Here is a 17,891-nt window from a genome sequence, read left to right on the forward strand (position 1 = left end):
TCATTCTGGACATGAAACTGACTATTGATATTGTACAGTTAGATAGCACCTCTCGTTCAACCTTTCGCTTCCGGTCCAAACGTTGCTTGAACCTTTGAATAAAACTTCCGGCCCGGAACACGGCCGCAGCTCGCTACCATGTTGGAAGGCTTGGTTGCAAACCTGCTCAACCGGTTTCTGGGCATATATGTCAAGAACTTTGACGCCAAGCAGCTGAATATCGGTATCTGGTCTGGAGATGTGAAACTGCGGAATCTCGAGCTCAGACGCGAAGCTCTCGACCAGCTGCGCCTACCTCTGAACGTCGTCGAAGGTCATGTCGGTGAACTCACATTGTCGATACCCTGGTCAAACCTGCGGGGGAAGCCTGTAAAAGTTGATATTGAAGATGTCTTCCTGCTCGCGGCGCCCAAGGAGGACGTGGATTACGACCCCGAGGAAGAGGAAAGACGCGCCAGCGCAATTAAAATGGATAAGATTGAGAGTGCGGAGATCCTCAGAGAGCGCAACTCCGAAGGCATGAGTCAAGAAGAACAACGCCGTAGTCAGAGTTTCACGCAAAGTCTTGTCACAGCCGTGATCGACAATCTGCAGATTTCCATCAAGAATGTGCACTTCCGATATGAGGACTCCATAGCTTCCCCAGGACACCCCTTCGCTGTTGGTTTTACGCTGAAGGAGCTGAGTGCTGTGAGCACAGATTCGGAATGGAAACCCACTTTTATTCAGTCGACCTCCGGCACGACACACAAGATGGCTGTTCTAGGCGCTCTATCCGTGTACTGGAATACAGACTCCGAACTCCTGGGGACGGGTCGCGGGTCAGATGTGGGCGCTAAAGCGCAGGGCATTGACCATGCAGAGCTCTTGGAGAGGTTGAGGTCTGGCATCGACAACGAAGATGGCAATCAGTTCATCCTGCGCCCCGTTAGTGGACGTGCTGGTCTGGAAATGGATAAGACCGGGAACCATGAAAGACCCGCTATGAATGCACGGCTCCTATTTGATGAAATCGGGTTTGTTCTCGACGATGAACAGTATCGGGATGGATTGATGCTTGTTGATCTCTTCCACTGCTTCATCCGCCAACAAGAGTACAAAAAGCTTCAACCAAAGTCGCGACCAAAGGATGACCCTAAAGCCTGGTTCAGATACGCCGGAGAAGCAGTTCTGAGTAAGATTCATGACCGGAACAGGCGATGGACATGGGACTACATCAAGGAGCGAAGGGATGACCGGATCGCGTACATCGATCTTTTCAAGAAGAAGAAGCGCGAAGAAGTCATGTCGCCCGAGGATACGGAAGAGTTCAACCGCTTGGAACGAAAGCTGAGTTACGAGGACATTCGGTTCTGGCGCTCGCTCGCCAGGAATCAGCTACGTAAGGAAAATATTGGCGTGAAGAAACCTGCCAGGCAACAGACTTGGGGTGAGTGGATATGGGGTACCAAGAAGGAGGATTCAGAAGAAGCTGCTATGACTGAGGAGCAGCGACAAGAGCTCTACAACGCCATTGACTGGGATGAGAAGAAGACTATATCAGAAAGTGTTGATGTTCCGAGAGAATGGGTCAAACTTCAAGTCAATGCTGGTCTTAAAGCCGGAAGTTTGACCTTGGTGCGCAGTCCTCATGGTGTAGCCAACGAGGTCATGAAGTTTGTGTTCGACAACTTCCGAGCAAAAGCCATGCAACGCCCAGATTCCTTCTTCGTGGACCTTGATCTTGGTGGCTTGAGAGTTTACGACGGAACAACCGAAGGCAGTTTATACCCTCAAATTGTGAGAGTCAAGGACTCGCTTCCGGAGCCCAAGAACCGTGTATCAGAAGCATCCGGCAGTGGAGAATTTGACACAGAAGACGGAGCTGATGACCTAGAAGATGAGGACAGCTTGTTTCACTTGCAGCTCGAAAGAAACCCCCTCGAGAGCGATGCAGACTCGGTTGTCAAAGTCAAGTTAAAGAGTATCGAAGTCATTTACAATCCGAAGTTCATTGTTGAAATCGCGAGATTCTTCAAACCACCCGAGCGGCATATGGAGTCCATCGGTGCTATCCTCGACTCCGCTGGTGCTACTGTGGAGGGAATCCGGCAGCAAACCCGAGCAGGCTTGGAGTTTGCCTTGCAAGAACACAAAAAGGTCGATGCGCAGTTCGATGTCCATGCACCTTTAATTATTGTTCCGGAAAGTATCACCCACGAAAGCTCTCTGTGTTTGATCGTTGATGCCGGTCACGCCAGCGTCAACAGCGAGCTGGTCGACAGACAAACTATGAGAGATCTCCAGGCCAAGCAGAAGCGACAGTACGACACGGGAGACTATAAAGAGCTCGAGCATCTACTTTACGATAGATTCTTGATCAAGCTTGACTCTACTCAAGTCGTCATAGGTCCTGGAATTGAGGCTACCAAAGCTCAGCTTGGGCCCAATGTTGAGTCAAAGAACCTCCATATCATTGACCGCATCAATGTTGATTTTGTCTTGGAGATGTGTATTGTCCCTAAGCTAACCGAGCTCACTCGGACACGAATATCGGGCCATCTCCCTGAACTCCATGCGTCGATGTCCGACACGAAATACAAAGGGTTGATGAAATTGATTGATATCGCCATCCCGCGCTTCGACAATGAAGCCCAGGAAACGAAGCCGAATGATAATAAGCAAGCGGAGGCTGCAGCCAGCAATCGAGCTAGATCATCGTCTTTCGTACCGATTGGTCTGAGAGAACTCCCGGTTGTGGACGATGAGACCGATACCGAAGACAACGATGAACAGATGAGCAAAAGCGTGGACAAGCTGCCTGACATCCATCGCCGAGATTTCGAGTTCAAGTTCACCGTGGGACGCCTTCGTGGTTCTCTGTTCCGTTCTGACTCGCATGATCCTTTGCGCGAACAGCTGTTGGCCGAACTCGTTGCCGAGGGATTTGCACTGGACTTCTACATGCGACCTTTCGACATGGTGGCTGAGGTTGTGTTGAAGTCTCTCAGTGTCGACGACTACATTGAGGAAAACCCAGTTCCTGAATTCAAGAAGATAATCTCGTCCACGGGATTCGATGCCGACGAGAATAGGGACCTCTTCTATCTGAAGTTCGTCAAGGTGAAGCCCGAATCACCTGAGTTCCATTCTACGTACGAGGGAGTGGCAATGAATCTTGACATTTCCGTCTCCACCATCAATCTCGTTGTGACGCGAAAAACATTATTGACACTGCTCGACTTCATTCTTTTGACGTTCACAAATCCCCAACAGCCAGAGGATCAAGATGCCGAAACAGGGCGCGCAATTGAGAGTGCTGACGATGCTGAGCAACAACCACAGCAGGCGGGCAAAATCCGCATCAAGGCTGACATGAAGAGTATCGCCCTAATCCTGAACAACGACGGGGTTAGACTTGCCACCCTCAGTCTTCACACAGCCGATGTTGGGATTTCCCTTGTTGGCCGGTCCATGCTCATACAATCTCGCATTGGAAGCTTGACCTTGATCGACGATGTCAATACCGGCGCGCGGGAGAGCTCGGATCTGCGAAGGCTTCTTACCATTGAGGGAGACAATTTCGCGGATTTCAAGTATCAGACGTTTGATCCCGAAGGTCCGGATTATCCAGGCTATGACTCCGAGGTCTTCCTTAGGTCGGGCTCGATTAAAATCAATTTCCTCGAAGAACCTTACCGCAAGATCATCAACTTTCTTGTCAAGTTCGGCAAGATGCAAGCCATTTTCAATGCCGCTCGCCAAGCCGCAGCCAACCAAGCCAACCAACTTCAGCAGAATGCATCCAGGATGCGCTTTGACGTGGTGGTCATGACACCAATCTTGGTATTCCCCGGTTCCATGAGCGAAGACCGTCCCTACGATACAGTTACTGCTCACCTTGGTGAAATTTACGCCAAAAACACATTTGTGCCGCTGGACGAGGAGCCAGACAGTCCAGCCGTAAATCTGATATCCACGGGTATCCGCAATATTCGCTTGACTTCCAAGTTCCACTACGCTGGAGGCGCAGTAGAGGATCTCGAGATGATTCAAAAGGTCAATCTTGAATTCAGTATATGCTACCTCGAGCATCAGCCAGACAACCCTCGCCCAGATATGGAAATCGAAGGGACAATGTCACCCATAAACCTTCGCGTCTCCCAGAAGCAGCTCAAATTTCTTCTTGATATCTCCAGAACAGCACCAAATGCGTTTATAACCGATTCTGAACAGCAGGAACTGGAGGCCATGGAGGCTCTTCCTTCCCTTACCGAGACTGGAAGAGAAGCACAGTCTACTGCGGTGCAAAGCACGAGCCAGCAAAGCGTCACGTCTGCGGACCTCAACGCGAAACAAGAGACATGGGTGCGACTCGACATGATCTTCAAGGCAGAAAGTGTTGGTCTTGAACTCATCCTTGGAAAAGACGACGCACCTATTGGCAGTCTTGATGATTCCAGTCTTTCCAAGTTCTCGCTTAATGACACTCGTGTCAAGCTTCGTATGCTAACAGATAGCTCACTTGAGTCTGAACTTCTCATTCATTCATTCTCGATCCGCGATAGTCGAAAACAAGAAACGAACAAGTTCAGGAAGATTATGTCTCTGATTAACAATGATGTGAAGCAGCAATTCATGGCTAGCGTCTCCATTTCGCCCGGTCCTGAGAAGCACCTAATTGCTATGTTGACCATCGACAGTCCGCGAATCATTCTAGCGCTGGACTATCTGTCTGCTCTGCAATCGTTTGCGAACTCGGTCTTTGCCTCCAACGAGCCTGTGGAAGAGGATGAAGGCGAGGAAACTCCAGAAGAAGACGAGCCAAGATCAAGCATGGCAGAGAGTACAAATGCTTCTCTAATCTCTCCATCTGAAGAAGAACCCCCCGCATCTGGCCAAGGTCAAATGACAATATCCTTCAGAGTGAGCCTAGTTGACGCTCAAATTATCACTATCGCCAACCCAGCCATTCCTCATACTGAGGCTATAGTACTCGGAGCGAAGGAAGTCCTGTTTTCACAGCAGAATGTTTCAACCTTGCATGTGAGCAAGGTCGGCATGTTCCTCTGCCGCATGGACAAGTTCGAGACTAGCAGACTTCGGATTCTTGATGACTTTACACTTGAACTGTCCATGGACAGCCGTCCACAGGACCGAGGTGCTTCGCTTACCTCCATCGATATCCACGTCGAGCCTCTTGTCTTGCGTCTCTCGCTTCGTGATATCTTGATGGCAATTCAGATTGTCAACAAGGCCTCTGAAATGCGGGCCGAGAGAGACCCCCAGATTGAAAGCGGTGAACTCAAGGCCCTCCCTGAGGGCAAAGGCACATCTGGCCCCAAGTCGAGGAGAAAGTCTTCAGTCGCCAAGCCAAACTCTGCGGCCACCGTAAGAAAATCTCAGCGACAATCAAGCGGTGCTGTGGACAATGTTGACCGCAGACCATCCCATCAGCGCTCAGTAGTCCTGAAACGGGAGGAGCTCAAAGCCCAGGTTGATGGTATCAGGGTCATCCTCATCGGTGACCTGCATGACCTCCCGTTGTTGGATTGGAGTGTCAAAAAGTTCAACGTTGATGCTCGTGACTGGTCTTCCACACTCACTGCTGACACAACCTTTGATACTTTCCTCAACGTATATAACTTCTCTAAATCCGCCTGGGAGCCTCTTATTGAACCATGGCAACTTGGCTTCCATATGGCGAAGGAAGTCCACCCAGAGGTCTTCTCCGTTGACGTTTACTCTCACAAGACAATGGAGCTCACAGTTACCTCTGCTACGATAGACCTAGCCTCCAAGTCCTTCAAGTTCTTCTCAACTGACGAGGATGTTCTGTCAAAGCCAAGAGGTGCCGATGCTCCCTATCGAATCCGCAATCACACTGGCTTTGACCTCCATGTCTGGGCTGATGTCGCGGAAGGGGAAGACGGACCAGCTGCTAAGCTGGCTGACGGCGAGGAGTACCCTTGGCGATTCGAAGACTCAACGTCCATGCGTGAGACGCTTGCTCCAGAAGGCCAAGCTGGCCTTGTCGGTGTCAAGCTAGAAGGCAGTGGCTTCGAGAGCGTGACGCGCATTCCTGTTGTTCGAGAAGGAGAGATGCTGTACAATTTGAAGCCCAAGAAAGATACTGTACTCCACCGGCTCCTGGTCGAGGTGAAATTGGGCCCAGATAATGTGAAGTACATTACAATTCGATCGCCACTGCTCGTTGAGAACAACACGCAAATTCCTGTGGAACTTGGTGTTTTCAACCCACAGGACGGCCATCTACTCAAGATCGAGAAGATTCTTCCTGGCGATGCTCGACCTGCGCCTGTTGGTGCCGCGTTCATGCACTCCATTGTTATTCGGCCCGATCAAGGCTTCGGATACGATTGGTCGCATGACCAACTATACTGGAAAGACCTTCTGCGCCGACCGACTCGCACCATCAAGTGTTTGAGCGAAGGTGGACAGCAATCTCCTCCCTTCTACTTCCAGACCAACGCAACCTTCAATGCAAGGGATCCTCTTACCAAGGTCTACCCATACATGCGAATACGGATCTTTGCGCCCGTCGAAATTCAGAACCTTCTGCCTTACGACTTCAAGTACCGCATCTATGACAAGAACACGAGAAAAGACTGGACCAACTTCTTGCGCAAGGGCGGTGTTAGCCCGGTTCACGTTGTTGAGTTGTCTCATCTTCTGCTTCTCAGTGTCGACCTTGAGGATACTGTCTTCAAACAGAGCGACTTTTCCATCATCAACGGTAATGCTCATGACTTTAGGAGAGAGCATACTCTGTCTTTGAAGGATGAGCGAGGGCTTCCTCTCAAACTGAAGCTACATTTCTTCAATGTACCTGACAGTGGCGGTGCCTTCAGAGTCTCAGTGTATAGTCCATACCTCATCTTGAACAGGACTGGACTCGCGATGGAAATTCAGAGCAAGGCTTTCCTGCAATCAGCTCGCTCGGCAGCTGGACAAGGACTCAGGGCTGAAGCTAATTCAAGACAAAGAGGACGAGTCCTTCCATACATGTACTCCTACCCTACTGAAGACCAGAAGAATCGGTCCATCCTGAAAATCGGTGACTCCTCTTGGAGCAAGCCGCAGAGTTTTGAGGCCATTGGAAGTACCTTTGAAGTCGTTCTACCTGATCCAGAGGGCAGGTCAGAGTATCACGCGGGTGTCTCGGTTGCGGAAGGAGAAGGCAAATACAAGTTGACCAAGATTGTCACCATTACCCCTCGTTTCGTCTTGAAGAACAAGCTGGACGAAAACATTTTGGTCAGAGAGCCTGGCTCTTCGACTGTTACGGATATTAAGGGTGGTGATCTGGTACCTCTTCACTTCTTACGCCAGGCTGGCGAGAAACAATTGTGTTTATGCTTCCCTGGTGTGAACAACCAATGGTCTTCGCCCTTCAATATTGCGGACATCGGAACGGTATACGTCAAGCTGGCCCGGCAAAACCAGCGACAACGGCTGATCAAGATTGATGTCATCATGGAAAATGCGACCCTCTTCGTGCACCTCAACGTCGAGCACCGCAACTGGCCTTTCTCCATGCGAAATGAAAGTGACGTAGACTTTATGTTCTACCAAGCAAACCCGAACTTGGAAGATGACGAAGAAGACCGGACGAACACATGGCGACCAATTCGCTACCGTCTGCCGCCGCGCAGCATCATGCCGTATGCCTGGGACTACCCTGCGACCAAGAACAAGTCCCTGGTGTTGGCATGCAAGGGCAAAGAACGGCGAATCCGGTTGGCCGAGATTGGTAACTTGATACCTATGAGGATTCCTCCCAGTCAGCACGGTGAACCGCAAAGAATCATCGATATCAACATTGTTGCTGATGGCCCCACGCAAACCCTGGTTTTGTCGAACTTCAAGGCGTCGAAGAGTATGTACCGACAGCAGCGATCACAGACCTCGCAAACAAGTGTCAGCACCGGGTTCGAAGTCAAGGAGTTTGACTCAGACGTCAACTTTAAGGCACAGCTTCACCTTGGAGGTATCGGTATCTCTCTGATCAACCAGAAGATGAAGGAACTTCTCTATATGACATTCCGTGACATCGAAGTCAAGTTCAAGGAATCCAAGGCCTACCAAACCTTGAACACGACCATCAAGTGGATCCAGATTGACAATCAGCTTTATGGTGGAATCTTCCCCATGCTGTTGTATCCCAGTGTCGTCCCCAAAACTGGTAAAGAAATGGAGGCTCATCCCATTTTCCATACCATGATTACCCGTGTTAAGGATGACTCCTACGGTGTCCTTTACATCAAATATGCGACGCTTCTTCTTCAGCAGATGACCGTTGAGCTTGACGAGGACTTTGTTTTCGCCATGCTCGATTTCACCAAGGCATTCGGCGCGGCATGGACTGAGAAACAAGAAGGCAAGCTCTGCGAGGATGACTTGAACATCCCGGAACCACAGCACGAAGGCTCTGCCCAAGATGTATACTTTGAGCTTCTGCATCTGCAGCCCATGCAACTTGATATCTCCTTCATGCGCACAGAGCGCGTAAATGTCGAAGACACTCTGCAGCCGTCCAACCCCTTGATGTTTGTTGTTGATGTTATGACCATGTCAATGGGCAATGTCAACGATGCGCCAATCAAGCTGAACGCCCTCATGATCGAGAACGCTCGTGTTTCTTTCCCTGTCCTTGCCAGCAACATTCAGAGACACTATACCCAGGAATTCATCCGCCAAATCCACGTTGTGCTTGGATCTGCTGACTTCCTTGGCAACCCTGTCGGTTTGTTCAACAACGTGAGCTCCGGTGTTGCCGCCATTTTTTACGAGCCTTACCAAGGTCTTGTCATGACGGATCGACCGCAAGAGCTCGGGTACGGTATTGCCAAGGGATTCGGCAGCTTTGCGAAGAATACTGTCTTTGGTTTCTCGGATAGTATCTCGAAGCTTACCGGTAGTATGTCCAAGGGTTTGGCGGCAGCAACACTGGACAAGGAATTCCAGGACCAACGCCGGATGTCAAAGACCCGTAACCGGCCCAAGCATGCTTTGTATGGTATCACAGCCGGTGGCAGGGCCTTTGGAAACAGCATCGTCAGTGGTATCGAGGGTATTGCACGCCATCCCTTGCACGGCGCCGAAAAAGAAGGAATTCAAGGATTCTTCAAGGGTGTTGGAAAGGGATTCCTTGGATTGGCCACCAAGCCGGCTATTGGCGCCTTTGATCTTGCATCCAACCTTGCTGAAGGTGTCCGAAACACCACAACCGTGTTCGATGCAGAAGGTCTAGACCGCGTCCGACTTACTCGCTTTGTCGGCATGGATGGCATTGTCCGACCATACTCTCAGCGCGAAGCCCTCGGCCAGCTCTGGCTCAAGACAGCCGATGACGGGAAGTACTTCAACGAGGACTACATTGCGCATCTTGAGCTTCCGGGCCGCGACATGCTCATCATGTTGACGTACGACCGGATCATGCTCGTGCGCAGTAAGAAGCTCGAAACCGACTGGGATATTCGACTCACGGATATCCAAACCATTTCGAAGGAGCGCACGGGTATGAGCATCATGCTCAAGGGTGGCGCCAATGGACCGTTCATCCCTGTGCAAGATGAGAGCGCGAGGAACTGGTTGTATAGACAGATTGCAATTGGTAAGCACTCTTAACACTGTCCTTCGTTAACCGAATAAAGGCTAACTGGTCTCTCTCTACAGCTGTCAATGCATTCAACGAAAAGTATACAAACAGGGTATGATCTAATGCCTCCGTGACGACATTATGCACCTATAAACAGAAAAAGATGCAAGGAACTGCATGAGTGATGATGGTTTTTTTCTTTCTGTTCCTGTTCTGCTTCTTTCCTCTTTTGCTGCTCTTACCTACAAGTACATAGTTCTCCTGCTTCATGTGTCTACACTTGTAGCTATATGTATATAGATATGACTTTGCCAGTCACCAGCTAATTGTTTAATGATCGTTCGCATTGAGAGAGTACGTTTCAGATTGAGCTGTCCAGAGTACCTAAACACCTGGTACTACCAAGGTCCACTAGTCTTAGCTGCTACCGCCCATGTCACTGTACTCTGTATAAGAGCTCCTCTTATCACTTCCACCCGGCCCCCTCCATTTGCATTGCAAGCTCCAGCCTTAAGACCACGTCTAAGCCTCCAACCCCGAGGAAAACCGAAGCAACTCATGCAATATGACGAACGAGGCTTGCTTACCGTCCCTCGTAACCACCATGTCAACTTGTCAAGCGTGGGCGTGGCGTGAGCGTGGCTTGGATTGACTTCTGGCATGGCATGCATGTGCACTGCCGAGATGGCGGGGTATGGTATACTCTACCAAATTCCACGTCGACACGACCGCCAACGCCCACACCAGCATCAGCATCAGCACTAGGACTAGCACAGCGGAGACCTACAGTCCACAGTTTACTCTACAGTCTACTCTACAGCTTCGGCGAAAAGGCGCAGACCTGCATGTTCATTACTTGCTCTATGCCAGGCTATTGGATGGCTATTATCCCCGTCTATCTACCTGTACCTGTACCTGTACCTATACCTATACCTATAACTATAATCCATCAGAGTATCTAGGCGGCGGTGGTGCCACGACGTACAATGCAGAATGCACAGTAGGAAAATGTACCTCTTCCTTCTCTGTAGCTGTCCTGTACTGCACCTTACTCTGTACGGAGTACGGGGCTTCAGTATTGCGGTCTGAAGGGTATCAGATATGGGGCGGCTACCGCCCGAAGCTAAATGGAAGGGCGCAGGCAGGCAGAAGCCAAGGCGTAGGGCTATCCCCTTCTCCATCTTTTGATAGTGATAGGATACGTACCCACTGCTCTACGTACGGAGTAGATATCAAGTTACCCACTGCGGTCCTTCTTGGCTTCTTGGAAGGCAAGGCGAAAGAAGGAAGGAAGGGATGTCCATGTGGAAAGCGGAGCAACGGGTGCAGGTGGACTGGAGTTGATGCCTGAAGTAAAGCTGAAGCTGGAGCTGAATGGCATTGTTAGGAAGATAGGCTGATAGCTAGACTAGCTGCCAATCTCTGGGGACTTGGAGAATTTCCTCTGTTAGAGACTGGCGAAGGAATCCGGCGGTTCCGAGTGGTTAATTACCTAGCGGTACCTAGGTAAGTAGTTAGTATGCGACCCCCACGCTGAAAAAGTACGTATGGCGATCTGATGTTTCTTACCTGGTCACGGAAAGGGAAGGATCTTAATATAAAGTTCAGAGATGTGATATGACATATGACATGTTGGATTAAGTTTGTTAGGTAGTTACCTATGCGAAGGGAGAATAAACACGCAGTTCGGTATTAGAGGAGGTGTATGTACAGTAGGAAATAGCAGGAGGACCTCGGTAGTAAGTGCTTATAGCTTTCGCTATACTAATCAAGCCAAGAGAGCTAGGCTAGCTACCTACTTACCTTACTTCAAATTACATGCTACAACGGTGCTCACCGACAACTAAACCTCCTCTCTCCTTGAGGCTCCAGGGGAGGCAAGATTGCAAGATAGGGATACCATACCCACCGCCAAGTTATCACCAGCGCCCATAAACAAGACATACGCGGCATCCACACTCCAAACTCCTGAATCGGGCATCTATACTCCGAGTCGCAAAGCCTCAAGTGTACGAACTACCCAGTCACCTTATAGAATCGAAGCGCGATTTGAGAATAGAAAAAGCAATCCCAGACTAGCAGTAGAGACCCAGTGATCCCAGTCTCGCGGGAACGAGTGAACGTCGCTGGAGAATCGTTCCTTGAAGACCTGCCAATGAGCGACGGAAAGCTTGAAGCATGATACCGCAGTCAACTTACCTTGACTTTGGCTAGAGATGTGGATTGTACGTAGGTGTAAATAATGGTCATCCGAAACCTTGGAAAATGTTTGTCGCTTCCATGGTTCGGATGGGATTCGTAGTAGGATAAAGTTTGGGCGAGGTTATTTTAGGCGACGGCTTGCCTATCTGTCCGACATCTGCGCCTGCCTTGCTGTGCCTCAAACGACCGTTTCATGCAAGGCATGAAGTAGTTTTGCATTTACATTCTGAGGTTGTTGCCTTGCAGGTGGTGAGTTGGGTACTAGCACAGAAGGATGCACTGTACATACTTCTCATGAAACGACGGCATGTTCTTGGTGTGTCGTCCAGATTGTCTCGAGCCACGGGTGAGCTTACGAGATGTGACAACGAACGACAGCGTCAACCCCGCATAACCAATCTCGTTAAGGTTCACGTCAAAATCCTAATCCTGGTTTAGCCGTGTCACTGTTAGTGCCACTCCTGTCTCAAACGAGTTAAGCCGAGGCTGACAAGTGATACTGGCCTTTCGCCTCCTTAAACCCAGACGTCGGGTTGGAATCATGAATCATGAAGTTCATGACTCAAGGGCTCGCAAGCTCACCCCTAACCGTCAGATCACAGAGCCGTCTCAGCCCATCACTCAATACCGCCCCCAAGTACAGGTCAGCCATGGCGGCTAGAGCCCAGACGTTTGGCGTGCGAAAATAGCCGCCCATCCTCATCTTTTCCCATGGAAAGTTAGAGGGTGGAGCCGGGCTGGCCCATGGTAATTTGGCGCCGACTGCCTTAGCAAAGTTCAAGCTTGGGTAATAGCGGCTGATAGATCCCGCGTCTTCTCCCCGATAGGAGATCGAAAGCGAAAGTGCTCCAGCTGGAACAAGCACCTGCCAGGTCGGGTGTAGAACTATCCGCAACATACCCACTGGGTATGTACCTAGACAACGGACCGTACGATGGACTTTCTATCAGCGCGGCAAATGCATCGAATTTGGTTCCGGTCCGGGTCTCCGGGTCTCCGGGTAACGGGACCTCAACCTCAACGTCTAGAGTCTGGACTCTGGAGTTTGGTCCCTGGGGACGACTGGCGACTGAGAGGGACCATAATTGACGATCAAGGAGTAAATCACGCCCCCGAGTGCGACGCTGGACTACACAGTTTGTCAATCAGGGACAAGGAAACCACACCGGCTTTCCCTCCTCGTTCCACAAACACGAGAGCCTAGGGGCTCAGCAAAACAGCATACCGGGAACCAACAATGCCCGGCTAGCGCTTCCAACCAGTCAACAGGGGTCATCCCGGTAGATAGTACGTATCTTATTCTCGATTTCTCAGCCCCTATCGATCGAGACGAAGCGAGGTTACTTGAATCGTGTGAATCACAACGGATTCCAACATAAAAATGATAAATAGCGTGCCTGGCTTGCCCCACCGCCGCGGTCAGGCAGCCCAGACTCAAGCCATGTGCGTTTCCAATAGGCTGCACCGTCTCTAGTCGGTCCCCTGCCTTGGTTTTGGGACATATCGAGATAATATCACGCAGGCGCGGCGGCAGATGGTGCAGGTGTAGGAGGACGCGGCTCCACCCTTAGGTACAGTAGCAGGACGGAGAAAGTGTCATTCTAGTCCACTGTCATCCACGGAAATTCGAAACCGCTGCCCGAGGAAAAGACAGGCAGTGCTAATCGAGACGGTTCTGATTTGGTACGGGTTGGAGGCTGGAATAGTATTAATACAATGCTAATCTTGGACCCGATAACAGCGCTGCGTCGAAGATCGCTGGCTTGTCGTTTCTCCAGCTGTAACCGAGTCAGGGAGGGTAAATCCGGGTCGTCAGTGGTCAGCCAGGCGCTTCCCGTTCTCGGAAATATTATCCATAAGCGCGCTGATAAGTTGGTCAACTCACCCCTTATCAGTATCACTGCCCAGCTGTTGCAGTCAGGTGCGCATTCTTGGGTAGACTAGACGCCTTGCTTGTAAACTGTAGACTAAAAACTTACCTGTGAGATTCACCAAGATTTCAAGATATCTGCAAGTCGCTTTCCCACATGGTAGCGAGGATGGACGATCGCAGCAAGCCACACTGGAGAGATTCGTAAGACTGCTGCGCCGAGCTCACTTTGGGTGTCTTTCTGAGGTTACTCTCGAAGGGAAGGTACAGGGTTGAATTCTGGTAGAGAATACAAGGGAGGTGACATTTGGGACCGCCATATATGTCTCTGATCTGCCAGAGCAGCTGGAAGGGAGGGCTGTAATTGGATGATCGGGGTTTGCTCTCAAAGGGGAGAGGTTGAACTTTGAACAGGAGAAGTCCCACCGGTGGAGAAGAAGAAGAGCCCACCCTCGTCGATCCTTGGCTGACGTCAGCTGGCATGCGCTTTCGATTCAGTCTGTAGAGGTATGGTAAGGTAGGTAATGCATTGGCTGATTGCATATTTCATGATCTTATCAAAAATAATCATTACAATTGAGAAAAGGAAAGAAAGACAAATTGACCATTGGGCTGTAATCACCGGCGCTATCGACATCATCCATGGCATGATCGACCACTCCATGCAGCACCACCTGCGGGCATCACTGTCCGATTACTCAATTCGGGGGCAGTGTTAATGTCAATCCATGTGTCCGTCATTCTGCCAAGAACCCAAGAGAGATGAGAATCAGATTCTGTTGGTGAGCTCTGATTGACTGTCTCGGGCGAAGGCGGATGTGCAGTTGTGATCGGCGCCTCTAGAGTAGTTGTCTGCGTTGGTAGTATAGCTGCCAGTGGCCACAAACAACTCTCCAGGACGCCACGACCAAACGTCGGAAGTAATTTCTAGATACATTCATCCCACATGAATCGCTCGATGGCTGTAGCAGTCATGTCAATCGCCGTGATGCCGAGTTGCCGACGCTGCGCCCCCCAAAATAGTGCAAGAATAATTCTCCCGACCGGAACTAATGTATGGTATCAAACGTTGTGTCACAGAACGCCTCTCCGCTGTCTTTTAAACATTAACCTATCCAATAAAAGCAATGAGAAATGACCTTGAACACGAAGACAAGCGATATCGGGGTGACTCAAATTACAAACGGCTGGCTCGTAAAGGACAGGAAAGGTCACAAAAAGAAACAATCCGGCAGTTGCATGCTCATGACAACATTCGTGTTAACGTAGAATTGAGATGGGAGAGATGAAAAACGCCGAGCTCGTGCAAAGTCTTTGTCGTTCGTAGCTTCTACCAAGGAACTGTTGAGCTTGCCTCGACGTCTTTGTGGTCCCGACGGAATGGACCGGCCCGTGAGTGGTTCAGCACCCTGTACCAAGGAACGTGAAGTCCGTTCCCTCCGGTTGATCCAACAATCGCATCACTGGAGGTTTGCATTCAAGATTCGAACTGTAAGACTGGATGTAAGGATGGCTCTCCACTGTTGGTGGGGCGTAGACGGGCTGCTGGTATTCCACTGGGGCGTATGCCATGCGGTGCGGGTCGTACATTTGTTGGTGATGGTGCTGTTGCTGCTGCTGGTGTTGTTGTTGATGCCGCTGCTGTTGCTGTTGCTGTTGCTGCTGCTGCTGCTGCTGTATCATCTGCATAAACTGCTGCGCATGTTGTACATCAACGGGTGAAGTCACGGGAATATTATGAGTCACAATAGGCGGTTGTTCCTGCATTGTCACCGGGCGCATCGGCAAATTTTGCTGGGGGTAGAACTCGTGGGTCGGTGTAGAAGTCGCGGGGTAATAAGGTTGTTGGCTGAGAAGATACTGTTCGTTCGGATGGGGGTTGGTGACTGGGGTAGGATATGAATGTTCAGAGACTGCTTCTTCCGACGGCGTTCGAGCCATCGAGCCCAGTGGGTGGGAGCGATGTTGATGCTTTGTGAGAGTGGTTTTGCGACAGAAGCTTTGACTCCAAATCAGTCAGGCTCCTTGTACTGAGAAATGATGCGAAACTCACCTTCGCTCGCAGGCGGGCTCCTGGCAGATATAAGGTCGTTTCCCCGTATGAATTCTGCGATGGCGAGCTAGACTCGAGGACTGGAGAGCTATTAGCGATCGCGTTTTGAAGTCGCGAACATAACATTGAAAGGCTCATACATCAGAAAAAGGCTTGCGACACCCTTCAAAATCGCAGACGTGAGGCTTCTCTCCAGTATGAGTCCGGGAATGTACAGTCAATGCACTTCTTTGGATGAAGCTCTTTTTGCAATCTTGGAAGTTACATTGGTACGGTCGCTCGTTGGTATGTATCCGATAGTGCCTACAGAGATCCGACTTGCGATTGAACGACTAAAAACTGTCAATATGGTGGTGGCGAAAATACGAAGTCGAGAAAGAAAAAAATTACCTTTCCACAATCAGGCCAGGTGCAGTTAAAATCGCGTCCGCTACCAGGAGCCATGGCCGCGATGAGAGGAAGCAGCGCGGGAGATCGGGAAGTTTGGGAAATTGTGGGGATGGGCCCAGATAACCACGATAGATGCGATGGACCGAGCGGCGGATGGGAACCAGAGTCGAAGATCAAGGTTAAGGTTCGGTTGAACTGGTGGCGACGTTTCTGATGGACTGCAGAAGGAATAATTCAAGTGGCCACATCAATCAATGGCCACCGAGATCGATGGACAAAAAAAGAAGAAGGTCGGACGAGCGTTGGGGATGAGGGAAGCGAGGAAGGCTGAGGGGAGAAAGAGGAGGAGAAAGAAAGCCACAGGAAAAAGGAATCACAGGAGGATCGGGAGGAGTGACAAGGACAAGGTTATCACAGAAAAAATAGTCAAGGCCAGGATGCGGCGTCTGGAAGGTCTGGAGGGCCTGGAGTCAGAACCTCAACATACACTGAGGAATAGGATTGATGGATCGACAGATGGTCAAGTCACGGTGATGGCGCTGACTTTGAGGCTGGAGCATAATATATTCAATCAAGCCGGTTGGTGCTAGCGAAGCGACGGGCGACTGTAGGGATGGGTAATAATAGAATATAGGGAGGATAATATAGGATGGCATATATAGTAGTAAGCTGCTAAAGGTTGCAAATTGGCGGCGGTGATACGACAGGGCAAGAGAGACAAGCCGAGGCGGGAGGAGAGGAAAGAAGTAGAATAGTGGAGGAATAGTATTAATAGAGAGTCCTCGGTCTTTGCGCAGTGGTCAGGAAGGGAAGAAAAGCATATGCCGTGTACTTTGCGACTGCACGGAGTGCCTCAGCATGCTCGCAGTTTAAGTACTGAAAGCGCAGCGAGTCTGGCAGGCGGCCAGTCGAAACAAAAGGTGTTGGAGATCCGGAGGGTTGGAAGGTAAGAAAGATGAGAGATCCTCAGGCCAGAACAGTAACCCAAGCTGGTTAGAGCTCGACTGGGCTTCCTTGACCCTGTGTACCTCCAGCTGCTAACCTAGGCTACTCTGGAGTTAGAGAGAGAGGGAGAGAGACGCAGAGGTGGAGAAACGAGGCCTGGCCAGAAAGAGGAAGAGGAAAAAGAAATCAAACAAGAGACGCTAGCAGTAGTGTAATCTGGTAACTCCAGGGTAATTTACCGAGCAAAAAATAGACAAGGCAAATATATTATTAATTGTTGGGAGTGGCCAGAAAAGCTCCTGAAGCGCGAGACTCTGGCGCTCTTAAGGGAGAGGAGGGGGGGACACCGGTGGGCTCCGGACGCATTCGCACGAAAAAAAAGCGACGACTGCGATTAGCTGGCAAAAGACAATTAGCGTCAGGCAGCTAAAGCCTAGACACAGATTGTCCCATATGCTACGGAGGTGTGCACCAAAAGTCTTCGCCGCGCTAGTAATGACGCTAGGAACACAGATGTACCACACCATCCACGTGCTAGTAAATTACTATGGCAACGAATGTTTTGATACATCATAAATCCTACCAACATTAAGGATTATCTATTAACCTCTTTGAGACCTAGTTTTGAAGCTATTCAGACCGCTATTTCATTAATCTTCATGATTTATATAGTGTTTTAAAGTGCGGATCTTCCTTATTCTCTTGCGAAACGTGCCTGCCTTCCTCCCTCCCTCGCCGCCTTGCTGCTAAAGATCCTTTATAATGCCCTGCAAGCAGTACCATCCTCTAGAAACCCGAGTTCAGGTGCTTACATTATGGGCCGTTGGGAT

General features: G+C 50.1%; 3 protein-coding genes across 3 annotated transcripts; 1 reads left to right on the forward strand and 2 right to left on the reverse strand.

The window, feature by feature from the left end:
- Window positions 1-31: 31 nt before the first annotated feature.
- BDV14DRAFT_173754 (membrane morphogenesis protein VPS13) lies at window positions 32-10,031 on the forward strand. The gene is made up of 2 exons (XM_073768791.1): window positions 32-9,616; window positions 9,679-10,031. The coding sequence occupies exons 1-2, from the start codon at window positions 139-141 to the stop codon at window positions 9,717-9,719; spliced, it is 9,519 nt and encodes a 3,172-aa protein (XP_073628077.1). The 5' UTR covers window positions 32-138; the 3' UTR covers window positions 9,720-10,031.
- A 294-nt stretch (window positions 10,032-10,325) lies between these two features.
- On the reverse strand, window positions 10,326-10,951 carry BDV14DRAFT_173756 (uncharacterized protein). The gene has a single exon (XM_073768792.1). It carries the CDS (start codon window positions 10,780-10,782, stop codon window positions 10,501-10,503), a length of 282 nt encoding a protein of 93 aa, XP_073628078.1. The 5' UTR covers window positions 10,783-10,951; the 3' UTR covers window positions 10,326-10,500.
- Window positions 10,952-14,842: 3,891 nt separating this feature from the next.
- BDV14DRAFT_62876 (putative C2H2 finger domain protein) lies at window positions 14,843-16,270 on the reverse strand. Its single transcript, XM_073777178.1, has 4 exons — window positions 16,117-16,270; window positions 15,867-16,058; window positions 15,727-15,806; window positions 14,843-15,678 (listed from the first exon to the last, which is right to left on the reverse strand). The coding sequence occupies exons 1-4, from the start codon at window positions 16,168-16,170 to the stop codon at window positions 15,075-15,077; spliced, it is 930 nt and encodes a 309-aa protein (XP_073628079.1). The 5' UTR covers window positions 16,171-16,270; the 3' UTR covers window positions 14,843-15,074.
- Window positions 16,271-17,891: the final 1,621 nt, after the last annotated feature.

Source organism: Aspergillus stella-maris (genome assembly GCF_047715825.1).
Source record: "Aspergillus stella-maris strain CBS 113639 unplaced genomic scaffold BDV14scaffold_28, whole genome shotgun sequence".
In the NCBI taxonomy this organism is placed as follows: Eukaryota; Fungi; Ascomycota; class Eurotiomycetes; order Eurotiales; family Aspergillaceae; genus Aspergillus; species Aspergillus stella-maris.